The sequence below is a fragment of the Macrotis lagotis genome, chromosome 1 (assembly GCF_037893015.1).
Source record: "Macrotis lagotis isolate mMagLag1 chromosome 1, bilby.v1.9.chrom.fasta, whole genome shotgun sequence".
In the NCBI taxonomy this organism is placed as follows: domain Eukaryota; kingdom Metazoa; phylum Chordata; class Mammalia; order Peramelemorphia; family Peramelidae; genus Macrotis; species Macrotis lagotis.
This window is the reverse complement of record NC_133658.1, coordinates 204,314,100-204,337,093: the sequence shown is the minus strand read 5'-3', so window position 1 is coordinate 204,337,093 and position 22,994 is coordinate 204,314,100. Positions and strand designations below refer to the sequence as shown.

The 22,994-nt window shown below is 32.9% G+C and overlaps 1 protein-coding gene across 1 annotated transcript in view; it reads right to left on the bottom strand.

Annotated features, from left to right (window-relative positions):
• The window catches only part of SNTG2 (syntrophin gamma 2), a 233,794-nt gene that overhangs the window by 114,392 nt on the left and 96,408 nt on the right, over nucleotides 1-22,994 (bottom strand). Inside the window, exons 5-6 of the mRNA XM_074226476.1 lie at nucleotides 7,517-7,588; nucleotides 953-1,162 (exon numbers count right to left, since the gene is read on the bottom strand). Coding sequence (XP_074082577.1) covers nucleotides 953-1,162; nucleotides 7,517-7,588 — 282 coding nt within the window. The remainder of the gene's footprint in view (nucleotides 1-952; nucleotides 1,163-7,516; nucleotides 7,589-22,994) is intronic.

Sequence of the window (22,994 nt, the reverse complement as noted above, 5' to 3'; positions counted from 1 at the left end):
GTACTTACTATGTGCCAGACACTGTGTTAAGTTGCCTTATATATTATTACAAAGATCAATTTCACTGTCCTTCTATTGTCTAATGTAAAATTACTTTACCCTCTAACTATAAATTAATACACCTGAGGAGTAGTAGTAAATCAAATATGGGGCATACATTAGAATTCAAAAATTTATTTAAAGATATAACTAATATTTGTTTTATAGCATGTTTATCGTGTCCAAGATGTAACACACAAGGTTAGGGGAAAAATGATTCCAATTTTATTTATGTAATCCCCTCTGGATATATTTGATTGATATATATTCTACCATTCTTATTTCTGAATGTTCTATATCCTCCTTGAAGGGGGTTTTATTATTTTAGATAGTACATCATCTAATAAAGTCTTTGTCATCAAATTCTTTGTTATCAATTGATTTCCACTAGAAATTGCATGTGATTTATTTTCTGTCATCAATAGGGGAAAAAATCACATTTGACAAACATGAAAATCTTTACAAAAAATCTTTCTGGATCATTATGCAGGACAGAAAGGAATATGATACTCTAGAAAACTGAGTATTCAGACAATTTACTGAGTCCTTCAATTTTTATATGGTTATTTGGTTTTCTATAAATTCAACCTCCAAGGCACCCCATCTCTTCAGGCTATATCCAGAGATAGCAATTAAAATGATGAGTCATTTTCCAAGTAGAAAAATTGAATATTTTCTCCTCTCTTTTCTTCTCTGATAATCTATGGTATCACACATGTTTCTGAGCATGATTACCATGGATTAACCAGTACTCACATGGCTATTGATATTTTGTTGCTAGCAGAAAATAAACTGAAGTTTATTAGACGAAAGAAAAAGTAGTTTTTAACATCCAACACATATGACTCGGTGATTGCCTATATGCTGCTTAATAAAAATCAAGGGTTACTAATAAATAACAAATGTTACTTACCCCCGTCCTTTGAACTTCCATGAAAATGGCTCTTTGGAATGATTTTTCCCACACAGCTAGTTCACTCCCTAGCTCTACATTAAAAAAATGACTTTTTCCCTGACCAACCATGACACTGAAGCAATATGGCCGTTGGTCTTCCAGATCATAGTCCTGGTGAAGACCTAGATAAAAGTTTGCTTGTAACCAGTAGTCATCAGCAAGACAGAGCTGAAAAACAGAATAAAAGTAAATGTTTATTTTAATTACTGGAAAGGATCTAAAAAGGTAGAAAAGCATGATGGATATAAAATACAGAGTATCAGAAGTAGAAGGGACCTTAACACAGAGTAAATATATCTGAACTTGAGAGGACTATAGGAAGTAGATTATTAGAATACAGAATATTATTTGTCTTTTAACTGATCCTTTTTATTTTAGAAAACTAGGGGGAAAACACATTAAATAGAGAGATGATGTCACTTGCTTAAACTCACAAAGTGAAAGAATTAGGAGTAGAATTCCAGACCAATCTTCTTTCTATTACATAGAATATAAACATAATATAAAAGTATATATGTATATGTTTTGAATGTATTGTATGTATGCATTTATATAGAAATATTTACCTATACCTTGTACACAAATATCCATGAATATTATAATAAAATCCTAAAATATATACCTTACAGTAGAAATTATTATCTATATAAGAAGAGAAAGGTCCCACACATTGATGGGACCAATGAGAATTATAGGCCATTGTCTTGAAATAAATAATTGCTCTTTTGTATAAGAACATAAACATGTAATGAAGATGAGAAAACCAAAGTTCAAGGAAAACATATATGTGATATTAAATCTCAAATGTACTGAAATCAGAATTCAAACCCAAATCTCTTTTGGCCAAAGTCTTGAACTCTTTCTATCATTCAGGAGAGAGGAATATACACACAGACACATGCACACATATACACGTACATAATTATATGCATATATACAAATATTTATAAACATGTTAAGATATGAATATAAATTTCATTGGTATAAAGAGCAATGTGAGATACCTATATCTACAACTATATCTACACCTATATTCAAAGCTATTCTTCCTTCAGAACTTGACTCTAACGTTTCTTTCTCTCCTCCCAACCCCTTTCTTCTGCCCTTCTCTATTCTCCTCTCTTCTGTCCCTTTCTTCTCTCTTCCTTTCTCTTCTCTTTTCCTCTCCTCTCCTTTCCCTTCCCTTCCCTTCTTTTGTGATCCTTGTTTTCATTGCTGTTGTATTTCTATTCATTCTCCCCTCATTTTTTCCTTCTTCTTAATATGAGCTTGCACTGTGTTTGAGATGTGTGTGTATGTGTGTGTGTGTGTGTGGTGTGTGTGTGTGTGTGTGTGTGTGTGTGTGTGTGTGTGTGTGTGTGTGTGAAAGAGAGAGAGAGAGAGAGAGAGAGAGAGGGAGAGAGAGAGAGAGAAAGAGTGAGAGAGTTTTCTTCTCTTCTGGCTATGTGACCATGGGTAAGTCACTTGAACTTACTGTCCTCTGGTAACTCTTTAAGAATTTAAGTTGCAGAGTAGATTCTGGATGTTTCATATGGCAGATGAATTCTCTCCCTCTCCTATCCCTTCACCCTTTAAGAGATTCCTTTGCTAATGAAATAAGAAATTTAGTTTAAAAGAACATGGACATGTATATATTTATGTATATATATTCTTCCTTAGAGGCAGAAGTGTTGGTTTTACCTTTGTATCTCCAACATATAGAACAGTGATTTGTATGCAGTAGGAAATAGCTTTATGTTTTTTGAACTGAATTATATATAAAACATTCATTAAATAACACAGGTTTCCATTTCATTAGTTTTAATAGAAAACTATTTAGAAAGATTATAAATGATTTTATTTTGCCTGAAAGAAGATAAACATGAATTCATTTTTCTTTTTGCAGTGTTACTTGTAGTGTATTCTACTTCATCATTAAATAGTTATGTTTTAGATCCTCTCTTCAGATGATGCTCATAATTTAAGTCACGACTGCAATCAAGGCACTGATTGATGCAATTTTCTCATCAATTTCATGGCTAATGCAGAAATTTGATATAGATATAATTTTAATACATGGAAGAAAAAATAACTTTTTTTGGGGAAAAATAATTCCTCTGAGAAAAAAATAAATCTTCCAAACCTATGTTTATGGACTAAACATTTGATAGATATAATTGTAAAATGGGATTATGAACACAGATCACAAAGTAAAAATGAAACTGAAAGATAATCATTTGCATTCTGTTTGTGCATTTATTCTAATTCCTGAGATGAAAATTACTATCATATCAGAAAAATTAAAGATGAGAGAAAATCAACATTAAACTTACAAGTAATTATAGATAAAAAGGGATTTTTTGTATAGTGGTATAGTTTCAAAAATATATATATACACTATAACATTTGAATGAGGTAAAGTAAATAGTCTCAAAAGGTGTTACAAATACAAAATTATGTTCCTAAGCTTATGGCTAATTATTGTGAAAACTCGAGTGTACTCTGAGCTTTTACTAACATTTATTTAAATCAACTATTTAATTTTAAAATTTATGTACTTAATATTTTATGTTTCCTTGTTACTTGTAAAAACAATTTTTAACATCCTTTTTAAAACTTTGAGTTTCATATTCTCTCCCTTTCTGACACCCCTCTCCCCCTCCCCACTCCCTTTTTGTACTTCTCCCCAACTACTTCACCAACCCTGCCCCATGTCTCTGTTTGCCTGATTGGAGACATAGTCTCCTCTTTCTACCTATTCTATGAAGATGTACCAATTCCACACTTAACAGCTTCCCTTTGTTTTCCCCATATTATATTCTAAGTTCCTTAATGGTAAGGCCCATCTCATTGGCTTTTATTTGTTTTCCTAATTTTTATTAGCAGAATTCCTGGTATACAACATAGGCTTAATATGTAGCCTCTACATTTACTTATCTATTTGCATATTTAATTTATCTATCTAACCATCTATCCGTCTATCTATCTATCTTTTTATCTATCCATCCATCCATGTGACTATGTATCTTTGTATCTTTGTATCTATTACATCTTTGTATCTATGTATCATGAATTCTATCATGAATTCTGCCTTAGACCTCACCTTGAAGTCCAGGAATCACATTTTAGCATGAATATTGGTAATTTAGATAGTGCTTATGGGAATGGTCATGTTCATGCCATATGAAAATTGACTGAAGGAACTGGACATTTTTCTGGTTGAGATAAAATTTAGGGGTAATGTGATAATTGTTCTAATTAAGTGAAAAGTTGTTCTATAGAAGAGGAATTAATTTGTTTTTCTTCGTCCCACTGAGTAAATCTAGAATTATCTGATGCAAATGTAATTGAAATCAGGTTTATGCAAAATTGAAATGGGCAGACTTGATAGAGCAGGTTCCACCACAATAGAAGTCTTCATTTGGTGGTGTCTGGTTGACCATTTGTTGTAAAGAATGTGGTAGAGGAGATGCTTGTGCAGCTTTGGGTTGGCCAATTTAGATGGCTTTGAGAATCTTGCCAACACCAAGAATTGGTGCTTCTTTATAATTCATTACATAAGTCTTTTCCAGAACAAACAATGCAGAAAAACACATAAAACAAGTATAGAACTACAATGCTCTGCCATAAAGAGGTCTCAATGGTCTTTCCTGGTCTCTTTCTTGTAAAGTTAGTCTGGTTTGCAGTCCTGGAATATGGAATAGTTTACAAATATCAGCCCACTAACTTGGTTTATTTCTGCCTGATTTTTTTTAAGTAGGATATATGGAAATTTAGTTTCAGAAGATTCTGATTCTTTAGCATCAAGGATACTGGCAACAGTCTCTTCCCTAGTCTATAAATTAATTGCCCTGACTTCATGATTGGTAACATGTGTAAGTATTTATGGAATGCAAGAATGCTGACTAACTTAAATGACTGCTTTTCAAGTCCTTCATAAACTCCAAGCTATATAACTACCACAAGGGATTAAATATTTCAAGTTCAACATCTTTGCTTTCTAGTATCCACCACCTTCCTCAAGAATATAAATATACTTTTTTTATAATGTGAATTCCCCAAATTTGGACTTTGAGTTTGAAATTTTTTAGTTCTTTGTCAACAAAAAAGTAGCCTCAAGATAAACTAAAAGTTCCAAAAATTAACCTTGAGAGAATATTATAACATTTAAGTAATGTTGTGTAAGAAGTCAGCAATTATTATCACATCATAAAACTTATAAAAAATCCTTTCAGACATGTATGAGTAGTAGCACAGTCCAATGGAAACAATATTGAATTTGTCGACAGAAGATCTATATTCAAATACTGTCTCTGAAACTTATTACCTGTATGAACTTGAACAAAACATGTTACTTTTCTGGTGTTAATTTATTCATCTGTAAAATGAAAAGCTTAGACTAAATGTACTCTCAAATCCCTTCCAATTCTAAATTTATAATTTAAGATAAGTTATACTTTAATTCCATTATTCAGATCAGTGAAACTCACAAACATAAACTGAATTTAAAATTTACAAATCACACACATAAAGATTTACACTTCATCCTCTGTTTCCTGTTTTTTGATCCAACCTCTGGAGAAGGGTCTCTTCTTATCATTTCTACCTCCTTTACTAGTTACTCACCCAGAACTTACTAAGCTTGAACTCCAGGAACTATATTAAGTGGATATAAAGAAAGGCAAGGATCCTACAAACTAATGAGGGAGACAGCATCAGAACAATGGTGTCAAACACAATTTATATAGGATATATTGAAGCTAATCAACAGTGGGAAGATGTGAATATTAAGAGAGATCATGCTAGTTCCATTTTTCATCACTTCTGACTTGGACTTCTGTGAGAGACTACTAATTATTCTTTTTGAATATGACCTCTACTTTCTTCAATCCATTATTAACATACTTGACAAGTTCATATTCATAAAGCACATCTGACTATATTATTCCCTTGTTCAAGAAACTTCAGTTGTTCCCCTCTATCCTCTGGAATAAGAGACAGATTTCTCTTTTAATCCATTAAAGTGCTTCACAATCTGGCTCCACTCTTTTATGAGTAATTACACATTTTCCTTCTCCTGTACTCCATACTCTCTGAATTAGTCTATTTGCTGTTCTGACAGCTGGTGGCCCATTTGAATAAGAGTTGATCCTAGAAAGAACTGAATATAAATATGCTTACTAGAGCTGTGACCCTGAAGCCACTTCAGTTTGCTTGCTTAGGTTCCTCAACATGAAAATGGGGATAATAAAAACCTCCTAGGCTTGTTGTGAAGATCAAATGATATATTTAAATATTTAAGTTATTTAGTATAATGCTTGGTATACAGTGGGTGCTTTTTAAATGCCTATTTTATCCTTGCCCCTGTGTACAAGACATTCCATCTTCTATCTCTGTACGTTAACATATGCTGAACATTTCTAAGGATTGGCTAAAGACCACTGATTCAAGAGACCTTCCTGATTTTCCTGGTTGTGATCCCTCCCCTATGGCTTTAGATTTTCTGTCTGTCTCTCTACCTTTCTATGAATCTATCTCTTACATTTAATTATCAGTGAGTACATTGTAGTCTTTTAATTGAATAAAAGTTCCTTAAGGGTAGACAAGAACTATATCACTTTTAAAAAAAACTTCAATTCAATGAAAAGTATATATTTAAGTGTATATTTAAATATACTCAATAATTGCTTTGTGATTCACTGAATAATTCAAAGGATTTATAGATTGAAAGGTTCAGATCACAGAATGCTTGATAATCATTGAAAATGAGATCTCAAAGACACTTTAATAATATACTTCATTTACAGATGAGTAGGTTGAAGTGATTTGCCCAATGTCATATAATCATCTATTAAGAATGATACATGTTCTTAATTCAATACAGTGCTTTTGAAGTTTTTATCTCATTTGAAATTTTTTCATTTCAGGTGTACTGCTCAAAACTCCTTTTATAAAATGTAATGTCTTGATCTGAGACTTTTTATAAAATGGGATATCTGACTTTCTGATGAAACAATTTTCCTCAAAAGAACATAGTCATATTCTTCGACTGATCCAACTTACTTAATTTTACTTCCATATTTTAACTACTTTAAAATGATAAATAATCCCAATTCATGCCATTTATTTCACAGATATGGAAAACACGGGTTGAGTTAGTACATGGTAGACAGACCATAACAATGTCACATTACTATAAACAGTTAAAATTTGATTTGTGCAACAAGAGATTAACTAGCTTGAAATTATCCATACTAAATCAGATACTTTCAAATGTTCAATTTAAATGCCTTGGATAAAATGGCAGTCATATTACCAATGATGTCTTCTGATTACAAAAGTCATGAGTAACTAACTATATATCAGTTTTGACTAGAATAAACATAAGTCCATAGGGAATATGAGGATACCTAGAATGTTTTAAATTTCTTATTAAATTCAAAGGTACACATAAAAGGGGAGGTATTTGGTTTCCCCCAAGATTTGAAACCCCCCAAATTCTCTTGTTTATTGAAAAAAGTCTCATTTCTACAGTATACTTACCTTGTGAATTTTAAATAGTACCTCACAGAGGTTATAGATTTTTTCAGCTCGGACCCAGTCTAACGTACTCACCTGTAAGAAAGAGAAAAATGCATAAGTAAATAGATACTTTCCTCTATTAATTTGAAGTGTAGATTACCTGCAGATATAAAATGGAACAACATACATATATATCAATGAAAGCTTCCATCTCCCATCTCTGTGCCTTAGCATATACTGAACCTTTAAGGTCTTTACCACTGCTTCAAGAGACCATCCTGATTTTCCTGGTTGTGACCCATAAGCACTAATTAGTTGGAAACATTAACCAGCATATAATACATACATATAATATGTATATATATATATATATATTATATATAACATCTGCTTATTTTAAAATCAAAATGTGAATATCTTCAATATATTAGATATGATAATGCAGAAAACTTATAGGCCCAAGAATTCATTGATGAATCACTTTATGAATAATTCCCTGTGACTTGGGATCACTTCCCTCAATTTACTAGCAAAGAAGTCAAATTAAGAAGGATTAGAACCACGGAAAGGCATTAGTTTATTACTATTACGAGAAGAATGATAAAGTGTAAAGAATCATAGATCTGCAGGAAAAGAACTCAAGTTCTTATCCTGGTTGTGTCCATTGATGTCATTGTGAACCTGCTCAAGTCATTCTCTGCCTCAGATTCCTTCATCTGTATAATGAGAAGGTTGGACTAAATGACTTCTAAGGTCTTTTACAATTTAGATTTATTACCCTAAAACCCTATATGCCCATCAGATCAAATTCTATTGAACTTTTGTCAATTTACCTCTCCAATCTTCAGTTTCATTCTCTGCAAAATAAGCAGTTTAGTTTCTACGATATCCAAGCACCTCTTACAACCCTTAATTTTATATCTAACTCCAGTAATAATTATTTTGACTAAATTAAGTAGATAATTCAGTAACAGAAACAATTAACAAACCTGACTGATTAACTACCTTCAAAAATTTACTTGATGAGAAAAGTTGAATTGAATTATATAGATGCTACAGAAGTTATATGCAGAATTTGGATTATTTGTTACGATATCTATGTTTCTCCTACTCTTTCACCACTAAGAATAATCACTGAATATGCCTTTCAAGTACCAAAATCACCATATGCAAGAAATTTAATTAATTTGTTTTATCTTGCAATAAACTTATTAAATAAAATGTTGGAGACATAAAAAATCTGAAACTCCAAAGCCATTTAATTTTCCTAAATGTTCTTCCAACTTTAAGTTAATGATGTGAATAAAAACTACACCTTGCATATTGTCATTTACTATTTAATTGGTTCCATAATCAACTCACAGATCCTGATAAAAGATAAAGAATAAATCAACCTAGAAGTAGGAAGTAAAGTCAATTCAAAATGTAACTGATGTGTTTTCTTTCTTTTTGAAATAAAATTAAGAGTAGAGAAATTAAAACCTTACATTGCTTGCTAATAGTTTAAAGAACTCCAAAATAAAAATTTTGGAAGAATTATTTTTGTGTCTTCTGAGACATTTGGTTAGTAACTGATGCAGCTCCTTTCTGTACTTATAGTAATTTCCATTATGAATCTGGAAGCTGACTCACTTATTGTTTTTCCTAGGAGTCCAAACCACACCCTGCTCACCTACCCACCTTGCTTGAATAGCTTCTATTACTGACACATTCACAAGATTACATATCAATACCATGAATTGCTTTATATATTCATATAATTAAAGCTTTTTTAATAGTTGTCAATGTTTGGAGAGTTAGTGTATTTTAATAGAGAATTTCAAGAATAGCAAGAGGACTGGCCCTGGAGTCAGGAGGATCTGAGTTCAAATGTGACCCAGACACTAAATAATTACTTAAATGTATGACACTGGGCAAGTCACTTAACCCCATTGCCTTAGAAAACCAAAAAAAATAGCAAATATATTTACAGGTCACCATAATATGTAATGGCTTCATTTTAGAAAACAAGGTTAGAATACTCGTGGCTTTTTTCTTTGCTTTATTAGCATTCTCATCCCATGATAAACTTGCATTGTCATTTCCATATGATATGAGGTATAAAGATCATGCATTCTAGGAAGGACCTATATTTTTAGCAGTCTCTCTTCAATAATTGTAGGACTACTTAGTAAAGGCAGGGTATAAAATGTCAACATTGTTACATGAATGATCTATTAACTTGACATTTTCAGTTGTTCTTTGTATCTTTGGTGTGACATAATAGAATCCCTACCTGTACCTAAACTGATCAAAAGTTTAGCTTTTGGGGTGGCTAGGTGGCGCAGTGGATAAAGCACTGGCCCTGGAGTCAGGAGTACCTGGGTTCAAATCCAATCTCAGACACTTAATAATTACCTAGCTGTGTGGCCTTGGGCAAGCCACTTAACCCTATTTGCCTTACAAAAACTAAAAAAAAAAAAGTTCATCTTTTTCACTCTACATGTTTTTAATGTTTTCTCTTTTATTCAGGGAAACACATAATTAGAAGGGACTTTAGAGACCATCACCTCCCAGCTATACTGAATTGAATCCTCTTTTAGTTTGGGGGGCCAATAAAGGGGAGTCAACAACTTCCCAAGGCATTCCACTCTACTTTTTGAGCTCTTTAATTGTTTACATCAAGCAGAATCCAACTCAGCAAGCAACATTTATCCAGTGATTTTTGTTCTGCCTTCTGGGACCAAGCAAAACTAAGTTAATACTTCTTCCACATAAAACCTCTTAAAGCACTTGGAAATCATGACCCATTCCTAGGTCTATAATTATTGCTCAAGAATTCTCTTAAAAAAACAGTTGCACCAGAGAATATGCCAGGGGCAGTTGCATAGGGAAAAAGGAAAATATCTACCTATCTATCATATATATTATATGTTTGCATATATATTTGTATACATATATATGTGTGTGTGTGTGTGTGTGTGTGTGTGTGTGTGTGTGTGTGTGTCTATATGTACTGGAATCTCTGTGTCCCTCTGCAATTCTCACTACATACATACATACACACACACACACACACACACACACACACACACACATATATATACACTAGATAGATAGATAGATAGATAGATAGATAGATAGATAGATAGATCTCCAGACCATTTTACTTATGAGGAAATAGCCAAACTGGCTTAAGTGACTTGTTTAGGGTCCACACAGTTAGTAGCAACTGAGACTATTTTTAAACTCAGGCAAATGAGTGTTTTCTTAAAGTCTGATTATCTACTGTGACTCTCTCTCTCTCTCTCTTTCTCTCTCTCTCTCTTTCTCTCTCTCTCTCTCTCTCTCAGTCTCTCTCTCTCTCTCACACACACAGACATAAATATACATGTGTATAACTATGAATAAATATACAACTATATATCTATAAATCACATTCACATATATACAAGGTCTGGTTTTAATACAAATAGATTGAAACTTTTTTTAATAGTTGGGAAAGAATATATTACTCAGTTTTCTGTCTTTTTCTCCAAATGATGAAGTTTTGCTCATTTTAAAGGATAAATAATCAAGTCCTTGACATAGTTATCTCTTATCATTTCACTATTAAGTGAATCTTCTCTTCACTAATAACAAGAGCACTGCACTGTCTATATCATTCATTTGACATTTATACAAGTTGACATGAATCACAAATTGTCTTTTTTCAGTACCTTTCTTGATACCTCAACCCCATAAAAAGCTCCTTGAAGTCAAGGACAGAGGTTTATACCACTCTACATTTTCTATATCACATTACAAAAGTTGTTACAAAAAGATGTGCAATAAATGTTGGTTGATTGAAGGATTTTACTATATATGCAAGAACAGATATGACAATTTTAATAGTGTAATAATTATACAAAATGGACTACATGTGGTGATAGAATTCCTGTAGTCATGAATCCTGATTTTTTTCAGGGATGATAAGCCTACCCTCTTTTAAAATACTATTAGTATGACTTCCATGTTTACCTGAAAGGGTGTGAAATTAAGAATTACCTTGTTCATCACAAATACCAAAAACTAACTACAATTATTCTTGAAATTTAACATTTTACCACAGTAAACATTTAATGTGTTATTTAGGGTCCTTATAGTTCCTTTTGTAGTTAAAAATGTGGAAACCAGTTAAGAAAAAGTTTTGCAAATAAGTCATCTGAATCCCAGGTGAAGATTTGAATTTCAGATAATGTAATAATTATGATATGATTTTGACTCACGAGACAAAAATTAAATCAAAATGGGCTCAATTTCAGAAAGTTAACCAGAAGTAAATACATATTTTAAAAGGAAAAATATTGTCCAACAAATAAGTTTCATATGGTTAGTGATCAAATAATATAAGTGAAAATATCCAAAAGGTTACATTGGAAGGAAATCCCATCCCAAGAAGATAGGTTCTATTAATATACAGGATGACAAAAAATACAAAGATCAATCAAAGACCAGTGTCTCCATAAATGAATTTAAAAAATTATTAAGTGTTTTCTATGTGCAAAGAACTATGTTAAGTGTGGGGTATAAATAGAAAAAAAAAGCAGTCCTTACTCTAAGGGAGCTCAATTATTTTTGTTCCAATTATTTATTTATTTATTTATTTTTCACATGACTACAATAATCTTGCTATGAAAGCAAATTCAAAACCCCCTTCCCCCCCAAAAGATAGAGAAATCTCAAGAAAAATGAAGTGAGAGGAAAAAAGTGTACTTCAATCTGTGTTCTGATACCATCATCTCTGTCACTGGGATGGTTTGCATTCTTTATCATAAATCCATCAGAGAAGTTGCTTTAATATTTTTTCAGTAGTTACTATTGTTAACTGTATTTCCCTCCATTCTGTTCCTCCCCACTCCCACCCCATTTATTTTATTATCTCTCTCCTTTCACCCTGTCCCTCCTCAGAAGGGTGTTGTATCTGACTACCCTCTCCCATGATCTTGTTCACTCTCTTTTACATAAAATTTTTTAGCCCATTTCAACTCTCCTTTCCTTTTCTCCCAGTACATTCCTTCTTCACCTATTGAGTCCATCTTTATACTATACTAGACCATTATATTCAGCTCCCCCAATGCCTTGTCTATATATGCTCCTTCTAACTGGTCTGATAAATGAGAAGATTCATATGAATATTATCAGTATCTTCTTCCCATGCAAGAATGCACACAGTTCAACATCATTAAATCCCTCAGAATTAGTCCTTCCCATCCACTCTCTCAATGCTTCACCTGTGTCCTATACTTAGAAATTAAACTTTCTGTTCAGCTTTGGTCATTTCAAAAGGAAAGTTTGAAATTGAATGTTCATCTTTTCCCCTGAAAGAATATGTTTAATTTTCTGAGATATTGATTCTTGGTTGTAATGCAAGATTTTTTTGTCTTTCAGAATATCACATTCTAAGCAGCATGAACCATTAATATATATGCCGCCAATCCTTTATAATCCTAAGAGTAGTACCATGACAATTGAAGTGATTTTTTCTGACTATTTGTAGTATTTTCTCTCTGACTTGGGAGTGCTGGAACTTGGCTATATTATTCCTGGGAATTATATTTTTTGGATCTCTTTCACGAGGGGATTGGTGGATTCCCTCAGTTTCTATTTTACTCTTTGCTTCTAGCATCTCAGGGCAGTTTTGCTGGATTATTTCTTTCTTTTTGAGGTTTGCAAGGCAAAAGGGGTTAAGTGGCTTGCCGAAGGCCACACAGCTAGGTAATTATTAAGTGTCTGAGGCTGGATTTGAACTCAGGTACTACTGACTCCAGGACTGGTGCTCTATACACTACACCATCTAGCTTCCCCTGGATTATTTCTTGAAAAATGAAGACTAGACTCTTTTCCTGTGATGACTTTCAGGTAACCTATAATTTTTAAATTATCTCTCCTGCATCTACTTTCCAGATCAGTTGTTTGCCCAATATGTATTTCACCTTTTCTTCAGACTTTTCATTCTTTTGATTTTGTTTTATTGTTTCTTGATTTCTCACAAAGTCGTCAGCTTCCCTTATCTCCATTCTACATTTGAAGAACTTATTTTCAATAGAGTGCTTTTTTATCTCCTTTTCCATATGGCCAATTATACTTTTTTAAGGCATTCTTCTCTTCATTGGCCTTTTGGACTGCTTTTTCCATTTGACCTAAACTGGTTTTTAACATGTAATTTTCTTTGGTGTTCTTTTGTATCTCCTTTACCAAGCTGCTGAATTAGTTTTTATGATTTGTCTACATTGCTCTCCTTTATCTTCCAAATTTTTCCTCTACCTACCTAAATTGATTTTCAATGTCTTTTTTCAGTTCTTCATTATCCTGAGACCATTCTATTCTTAGAGACTTTGGATCCAGCTTTGACCATGTCATCTTCTGAGTATATATTTTAGTCCACCATGGGACCAAAGTAATTTTCTATGGTCAGATTCTTTTTTTTTCCTGTTGTTTGATCATTTCCTCAGCCTATGGTCTGATTTACTGCATTACCCCCCTCCAGGGACCTTGATTCCTCCAGAGTCTTATGAGAGGCTCTGACTTCTCTCCTGTTCAGTGCTGTGCTCAATGGATAACCATAAACACACTCTTCTGCACTGGAGCTCTGAGGAGTGTTCCTGTTCATCAATTGTAGCATGGGATACAGACTGAGACCCGTATCTGAGTATGTACAAAGCAGCAAAGTCCTGCTCCAAGGAGAGCATAGAGAGCTCTGCAGTCTCTCCCTACCCCTTTACCTAGGCTGAACACTCTGGAAGCAGCTTCTGGGGGGCTCCATAGGTTCCCAGCACTGATCTGAGGTCTCTGCTGGACTGAGCTCCATGGTCACTCTGATGGGTGTGGCAGAGTTCTCCTGTCTACCCTCCAAATGATCTTGGTGATCCCTGGGCCAAGAGATCTGGAAAACACTCCCACTGCCAAGGAACCAAGCAATCCCAGGACCCAGGCACCCTGCAGGTTGTTCCTGGAAAGTTAGAACTGCTTTCCTTCAGTGGATGACTGCATCCTGGGTTGTGTTGCAGCTCTTCCAACTCCATTTCCAGTGGAATAGACCTTTCCAGTGGATCTACCAAGTTGTTTTGTCTTGCAAAATTGTTTCACTCAGTCTGTAGCCTATAATTTGGTTATGACTTTATAACATATATATATATATATATATATACATATACAGATATATTTAAAGATATATAGATATATACATGTAACTTTATATAATTTTACTTTTGGAGTTTCTGGGTATCCCTACCTCCATGGCACTGTCTTGGCTCCTAGAGCTCACATTCTAATGGAGGAGACAACATATATTATAAGATTTTAGTGGCAAGTCAGATGGAAGAGTTCCATAGGTCTTGGAGTACAAAATAGATGTTATTTAATGGTTTTAATATTATTTCCACTAATTAGATTATATTAATTTCTAGAATTGAATCATTTGACAGTTCCAAGTATTTTGGTTGCAAGAAATTCCTTTGTGAGTTCCTTGTATCTGTGGCTGTAATATTTTTTTGCAGTAGTCAGGTTTCTAAATATTCACTGGTGATGGCAGAGGGTACCATATTGGAAGCATTGCTATCTCCGAGGTTCTTGAGTTTAGAGTTCTGAACTGTGTGTATATATATACATATATATATATATATATATATATATGTATATACACACACACACACACACACACACACACACACACACACACACACACATATATATATAGATACAGAGAACTATTATGGTCAAAAATGTGCTTATGATTTGACTTGCTTAGAATATTCTTTCCTAGGGGAGGTTGTTGGCCTATCTCCCTTGTGGGTAGCAGTTGGTTGACAGACAGTGGGGAGGCACAGTCCCTTCTCCATAGGAGTTGCTTCCCTGGTTGCAATCTGGCCAAGTTGGAAGCAGGACTGGTGGTCTCTGCAGTGTGATATCTATCTTGGTTGGAAAGATAATAATCCATTGTAATGGCACTGAGTCTGGATTGTGTTTCCAAGATGATTATAAAGCACAAAGCATAAGATCTAAATCTAAAGTATAAGGATATATCATTCTTAATCTGTAAAAATGCCCTGGTTTAAGAAAACCTATTATTAAATGAGGTAATGAAAAGTAACCGAATGGATAGATTAAGCCATAATTCACATCACAGAGGAGTTCTTCATTTTGGAAATTAATGTTCTCCCTTAGCTTCTGGTCCTGGAAGACATAATGAATTGTACCATCACTTTTTTTTTTTTAAAGGAAATGTCTTTTGTAAAGTGAGGTACATTTATGATGGCAAACAGGAAAGAGGAGGAAGGCAATTTAAACTTTATATATTTCCTTAATTCTAAAGTCTAAAACTTTACTCTGATAAATGATTTCTTATCATCTGAAATAGTATGCAATCAACAATGTGATTATCTCCTTAGAATCACTTTGCTGATGATCATTGTGGGGGGGGGGGCAGAAATCATAGAAAAATAAAATGCTCATGCCTCAAATCTTCATTTGGGCAAATATATTGAAAAAAGAGTTATCATGAATTATAATAAACATTTAGAAATAACAGATTCAATAACCTGTAAGGATATTTAAAGTTATCAAATAAGTTATCAAAACATCTTTTGATGTTATCTTGTTCCAATAATTACTTACAAGAAACTATAATCTTAGGGCCTGGGGTTAATAACCTATGGTTTCATGATCTTTTTTAAAACAAATATCCTGATAATTTTTCTATGTTATTCATTTCTTTTAAAAATCCAATGAATTTAATATAAAATATAAAAATATTATTCTAAGAAGGGGTCCATAGGTATTTCCAGATTGCCATAAGATTTCATGACATGCAACATAAGTAAGAAGCCTTGCTCTATTAGCATTAGATTTATAAAGTTTGAATATCACTTCAATCAACAAATTTGCACTTAAGCTATTTTCTTCCAGTAAACAACAAACTGTGATAGGCTGTGATTGCTTAATTGGTGTTAAAAATTGGTTCTCACATTTTCCTGAATACATTGACAACTACTGCATAATTTATATGTTTTTAATTCTTTAATACACTGTAAATTTGATTTTATGGTTGTTATTTTAACACATTTTAATGAAGTTTGAAAACATTTAATTTCTGGAGGATTATGTTTCTAATTATCTCTTGTAAAGTAGAAGTCAACAACAACAACAATAAGAAACACACCATTATTTGTATCTTGGGGTGGAAAGTTAAGCATTTCCAAAAATATTTTTCAACATTTTTTTTGTAGTGAAATAAAATGATACTTTATCAATTTATGCCTGAGTTATATTTCCAAATCTTTTACAAAACCTTGACTAAAACCTGATCACTTAAAAAACTAGAATGGATTTTTGGCAATTTAGGAACTGCCTTGAGTAATTTATCTGTCAACCAATTGTTCCTGGCTTTTCTTGATACTACGTTACTTCAGATGAATTAAACAAATTTCCTTTTATTTAAAATTTATTTATTTATTTTCATCAATATGTACATGTTTATCTCCAAGTTACAAAATTTCCCTCCACCACACTCCCCTCAGCAGGGAACAGTCAGGTTAATATTTTACTTACATATTTTATTAAACATGTTTATAAATAAATCATTTTTGGCATGAGAAATTAGGATTAACGAGGGGGGCTACATAAGAGATCATTTTTTATAAAGTAGTCACCAGATTCAAAAGGGTCTTTTATTGTTTTGCTTTTGTTTTGTTTTGTTTTTCTTCCTCTGGTTGGGGATCACATAGTCCATAACTAATCAAATGTAGTTTTCCTAGCTCTCTGGACTGCTGAGAGGAGCTGCTTCCATTAAGGTTGTTCATCTCATAATGTTGCTGAATTAAACAAATTTTCAAAAAAGAATATATTACAAGGACATGGAGATATATAGAGACAACTGAAACAGTTCTTGACCTTAAAAATATAACATTATTCTAAGGGATTTATTTATTTTAGGACATTTAAACCAAAAATAATTAAATATAAGATTTTTTCAGGTGGAAAATTTTCACTGAAATTTAGGGAAAGAGGAAAGATTTCTCATAGGAAATGGCACATGAAATGATCCATGATGGAATCTAAGTATGCTAAGAGATAAAAGTCAAAAGAGTGTTAGAAGGGAAATAGTCTAGCCAAAGGTGTGAAGACAGGAGATAGAATAACAAGGTCAGAAAATAGTGAGTACATCATTTGGGTTGATAGAGTAGTAAGAAGGGGAATTATAGAATGTAAATCCTGAAGGGAAGGCAGTAGCCCACTGGGAGAGGTATTTAATATATAATATATATGCTATATAACATATAAAAATATGATAATGTTATCACCTCTTATGACTTTATACATTACTAGGGATAATGGCTCTCTGAGTTTCAGTGATTCAAGATGTTAAACTGACAAAACTTTATAATAACTACATAAGATTATTCTGACTTTTTACTATACTATCTATTAAATATTTGTTTCATATCTGATTAGTAGTTGATTTAAAATATAGAATAGTATAGTGGAAAGATAATTTGATTTGAATTCAATGGTTCTAGGATTCAAATGATATTTTCTATCTGCATGACATTGGGCAAATTACATATCATTTTAGGTCTTGATTGACAAATCCCTAAAAATGAAGGTTTGGATTAAAAAATCACAAATTCCTTTACAACTCTAGATCCTGCATTCATCTGAAGAAGTGGTATCCAAATACTCTTCAAATTCTTAACCCATAAATCTATATATAATGCTTTTTCTAATTGAAAGTGAATGCATCATCATATTTTTGCAGGTCCAGCAATTTCTGAAAACATTTTTCTAGACATGCTAAGGTATAGCTATGTTCCTCTGTAAGAATCAATATTGGAGAAAGATCTTCACAATAACAAATTAGTTCTGATATTTTCATTATTTTGGATACTCAGTACAATTTCCTGGCAATTGAGATGTGACACTGATGCAGAATGCAAAGATAGTTTAATCTCCTTTTACACAAAACACTCAATAAGAAATATGCCTATTGAAGAGGCTCTTTGTTTACTAGGATGGGAGGTATGAATGACGTAGTAATTCAGACACATTCTAGTCTGAATTATGTAAAGGCAACTAATCATCAACAACTATAATGTAGATATTTAGGCTATGCTTTAAGTAATTTAAAGCACTTATACCTTATCTCATTTGCTTTTACAAACAACCCTTTTACCTCTACTTTATAGATAAAGAAGCTAAGGTGCAGGGGGAGAAGTGAATTGTTCATGGTCAACAAGCAAGTTAAGTATCCCAGCTGGAATTTGACCCCAGATTTTTAAGTACATCATTCTAGTCACTATACTGCACAATATTTCTATCTCATTCCTTTTAGGGTGTGTGGAAGATTTGCAGATTTTTACAACAGAGGGATTAAATATCCCATCAAGTGCTTATATATGATAGTAAAGATGGGGGCAGAGATACAATGGCTAAGTAAAGGGAACTTTTTTGTTGAGCTCTCTCAATATTCCACCTCTAAAGACTTTATTAAATGTATGTAAAATCAAATGTTATTCCATCTATGTGACATCACCAATACTAATTTAAAGGGGAAACATTTTTTCAATGTGGGAGTATTTAGATGGATAGAAAGGAAACCAATGGCCCTAGGGTAGGAACTGGCTGGTCTGCAATGAGTGTAGCATCCGAGAGTAACACCAGCCTTCAGGTGAGTCTTGCAGGTCGCAGTGGTGGTAGCAGCAGCAGCAGCAACAACAAAAACAGTGCTGAATCCCAAGTGCCAAGAGATGGTAAAGGGATTGAAAACCTGTTCAGAAAGACTATGGGGAACTCTATGCTAACACTGGGAATATGATCAGGAATTATTTGGCAACTCCATTGCCCATTACACCAGTTCCAGGATGAAATTTGCTTTCACAAGGGAACAGCAACTTTGGTTACAGTCTGTTGTAGCTCTAGGATGGAGAGGAGCTGTGGTTGTGATGCAGCAGGAGTTCTACCAGGTTAAGGTCCAGAGCATGAATCTAGAGAGCAATGAAAACTTAAAGATCTCTAGAATTAGCTGTGAAAGCAGTACCTGCAGTTTAATAGAACCACCCAATCCCCCTTCCTCTAAGTGAATAGAGCAAAACTCTGTCATAAAGTCTAAAGGTGAGAAATAGGGTGGATAAACAAGTAAAAACCAAAAAGGAACCTGACCATTAAAAAAAAAAACTAACATGAAAACAGGGAAGATCAAAAACATGCTCAGAAGAACAATGATTTGAAACCATCTACAGGCAAAATCTCAAAAACAAATTGAAAACAAGTACAAGAATTTTTACAAAGTTAGCAAAAGACCCCCCCCCAAAAAAAAGAACAAAATGAGTTTAAAAGTAAATAATTGGGATATAGTATAACTAGAAAAAAGAAGTGAGAGGAATATGAGAAAATTATGAAGAGATATTTAATAGTTTGATGATACCTAGATGGTAATTAGGTAAATTGTCAGACTTATAGTAAAGAAAACTCATCCTCCTTTGCTCAAATTCAGCTTCAGATCCTTTATAGCTGATCCGCAATGGTTTGTGGTTTCCATTCACTCTGTAGTGATGGTGAAAAAGTAGTAGAAGGGGAAACTGAGGATGCCAAGAATCCCATAAATATTTGACCATCTAAAATGTTTACCCAGATGTACATATGTTAAATGGAAGAAAACTGTCCAATGAAAAGCTAATAGATATGTGTCAAAAAGAAGTAAATCAAGTCAAACTGAATATATTGCAAATGACACTGGGGAAAGAAGGAAGTTTCTTATGAAATCAAAGTAAGGATCACAGGTTCACAGAAATTGAGCAGGAAGAGACCTCAGATTCCATTAGGTGCCAAATCATTTCATTTTATAGATGAGGAAACTAAGATCCAGAGAAGTTATATAAATTATTCAAGGAATGTATAGTAAACACAAGAATTGGATTTTGAGCCCAAGTCATCAGTCTTCAGAGCCTTTCCTCTGAACAAAAGGTTATCCTTGTAGATAAAACCAATGGCACTTGACTGGTTTGATTTTTATAATGTTCCCCAAATGAATAAGAAATTATTTCATGGAATTGGTGACTTCAACAGGATGATGGGAATATTTGACAATTGGTGAGAAATGTACTAGAAACTGTGGCTCAGTGTTAAGAAAGGAGAGAGGACAAAGATTTATAGATTATACTAAAATACAATGCCTATTTATCTTAGATGCTTTCTTTGATGAAGAACTGGTATTTCCTGCACATAGCCAAAACTGAATAAAAGTACACAAAAAGAAACTTATTCAATTTTAATAAAAAAAACTTTACCAATGAAGTAGTCATTCCTAGTTATTTGTCTATGTACTGTCAAATGACTGAATTATTAAAGAAAAAGTCAAAATTAGTTTGAATCTAGAAGAATGAAATTCAGAATAAAAGGTGTAGTTCCTAATTGGAACAATTCAGTTTTGACATTTTAAGCAGATTTTCAATGATGAAAAGGCAGCTAGATGATACAGTGGATAAAAAAAAATTGGACTTATGAAGACCTTTGTACAAATCCTGCCTCAGACAGATACATAGTTATATCACCCTGAACATATCTTTTAACCTCAATCATCCTCAGTTTATTCACCTATAAATGAGGTTAATAATAGGTAACAATAGTATCCTTCACTCAGGATTGTTGTGAGGATCAAATGAGATAATACATATAAAATAGTTTGCATATCTTAAGTTCTAGATGAACATTACCTAACATTATAACATGAAGATAAAAAAGCCTAAAAAAATCCAACTTAGAAATAAACATCTAACTTAAACTTATTGGTCAAAATAAGAGAAGAGAGAGAGAGAGAGAGAGAGAGAGAGAGAGAGAGAGAGAGAGAGAGAGAGAGACAGAAACAGAGAGAGAGAGAATATGGAGAGAACAGAGAGACAGAAACAGAGACAGACAGAAACAGAGACAGAGACAAAGACAGAGACAGAAGAAGAGAGAGATGACATTTAATTATACATCATAACATATAAGATAAAATAATTTGAAAACCTTAAAGGGAATTGTGTGATAGAAGATTAAGAAGAGTAGTATCCCCTTCATAAATCAAGAGAAATAATGGTGAACAACCGAAGTTAAAGAAATAGTTATGACAGACACAACCAGAAAAGGTTATTCTGAGTACATTTAAAGTATAGAAATTAAGAGAAAACAACAACTAGGAAAAATGTAAAAGACCTGCAAAAATCTTTGTATGAAATTTTTCTTTCACAAAACAGAAATGGCACCCTTGGATTCTAACATCAGAGTCCCAGATGAATCTACTAAGGGGGTAAAATCGGATCCAAAGTTAACAAAGTTGGGAAAAGTCACTGGATTAGTTTAAATATATATAGGGGATATTCATGTTCCAGGTAACATGACAAAAGAATAATTAAATTAGACGATACTTGAAGAAAAAGAATATATTAAAAGCATGGGAAATTTTTTTAATCAAGTTTGGATTCCAAGTTTGACAAAGAATCCCTTTAGATTGTGAAATCTTCAAAGTGCTCTCATTTTTTTGATTTTGTGTTATATACACAAAACCCTGGTCTATTGCTCTGGACATGATTCATAGTCACTTAAAAATTTATTGAGCCATGCACCTGGGAAAAATCAAACGAATGAATAATCATTCCAAATATGGTTGGATAGAACTCATACATAAATTTGCAAATCTTAGACAATACAAATTGAAAATGAATCAAGTCCAAATTAAGCAGAGCAAAAGTGGACTGGATTACCTTGAGGAACTGGTAAATCTTCTTATTATTCCAAACGTCTCCCAAAAGTGAACTTCTGTCTTTTTTAATACCTTTACACTACTAGTAATTTGGTTTGACTCTAAATCATAGAAAACTAGTCTTCTTAGAGTATAATGATTAGAGCTCAGAAAGCAATAGAAATAGATTCATGATAAGTATGAATATAGATATGTTTGAAGATATCATCAAAGAAATATATAGTTAAATAAAGATCATGGGCTGGTCTTGTGGTAAGAGTAAGGATTAGCTAATGCACAACCTATAGGATCTACTGTTTTCTTTATGATTTTGGAAGAAGGCATGAAAGGTCCTGGTCTGCTAAGTAGGACCTTAGTATAAACACATAAGAGAGCACATATAATATTTTTAGGTTAAGAAGGCAAGGTGAATTGCATCATTGAAATGAATATCCAAGTCAATGAAATAACATATACATTTAAATCTGATATGTTTTCTAGTTTCTCCCACAGAGTTGCTCTTTGACTTTTCATTGCACTCTGAAGTAGGAGATAAGGAATAAAGCTGGTGAATTATATGTGTGGGAAAAAATAGCTTACAAAAATATATTCTCCCTCTAGCCTTTGCTTAAAACTATGGTATAAAACTGGCCTTATAAATTATAGACAATTAAGAAAGAGAAGTACTTAACAGCATATATAATATAAATGGTAATCAGATTTATTTGCTGTTTTTATTTATATGTCAAAGGGATATATAATCTA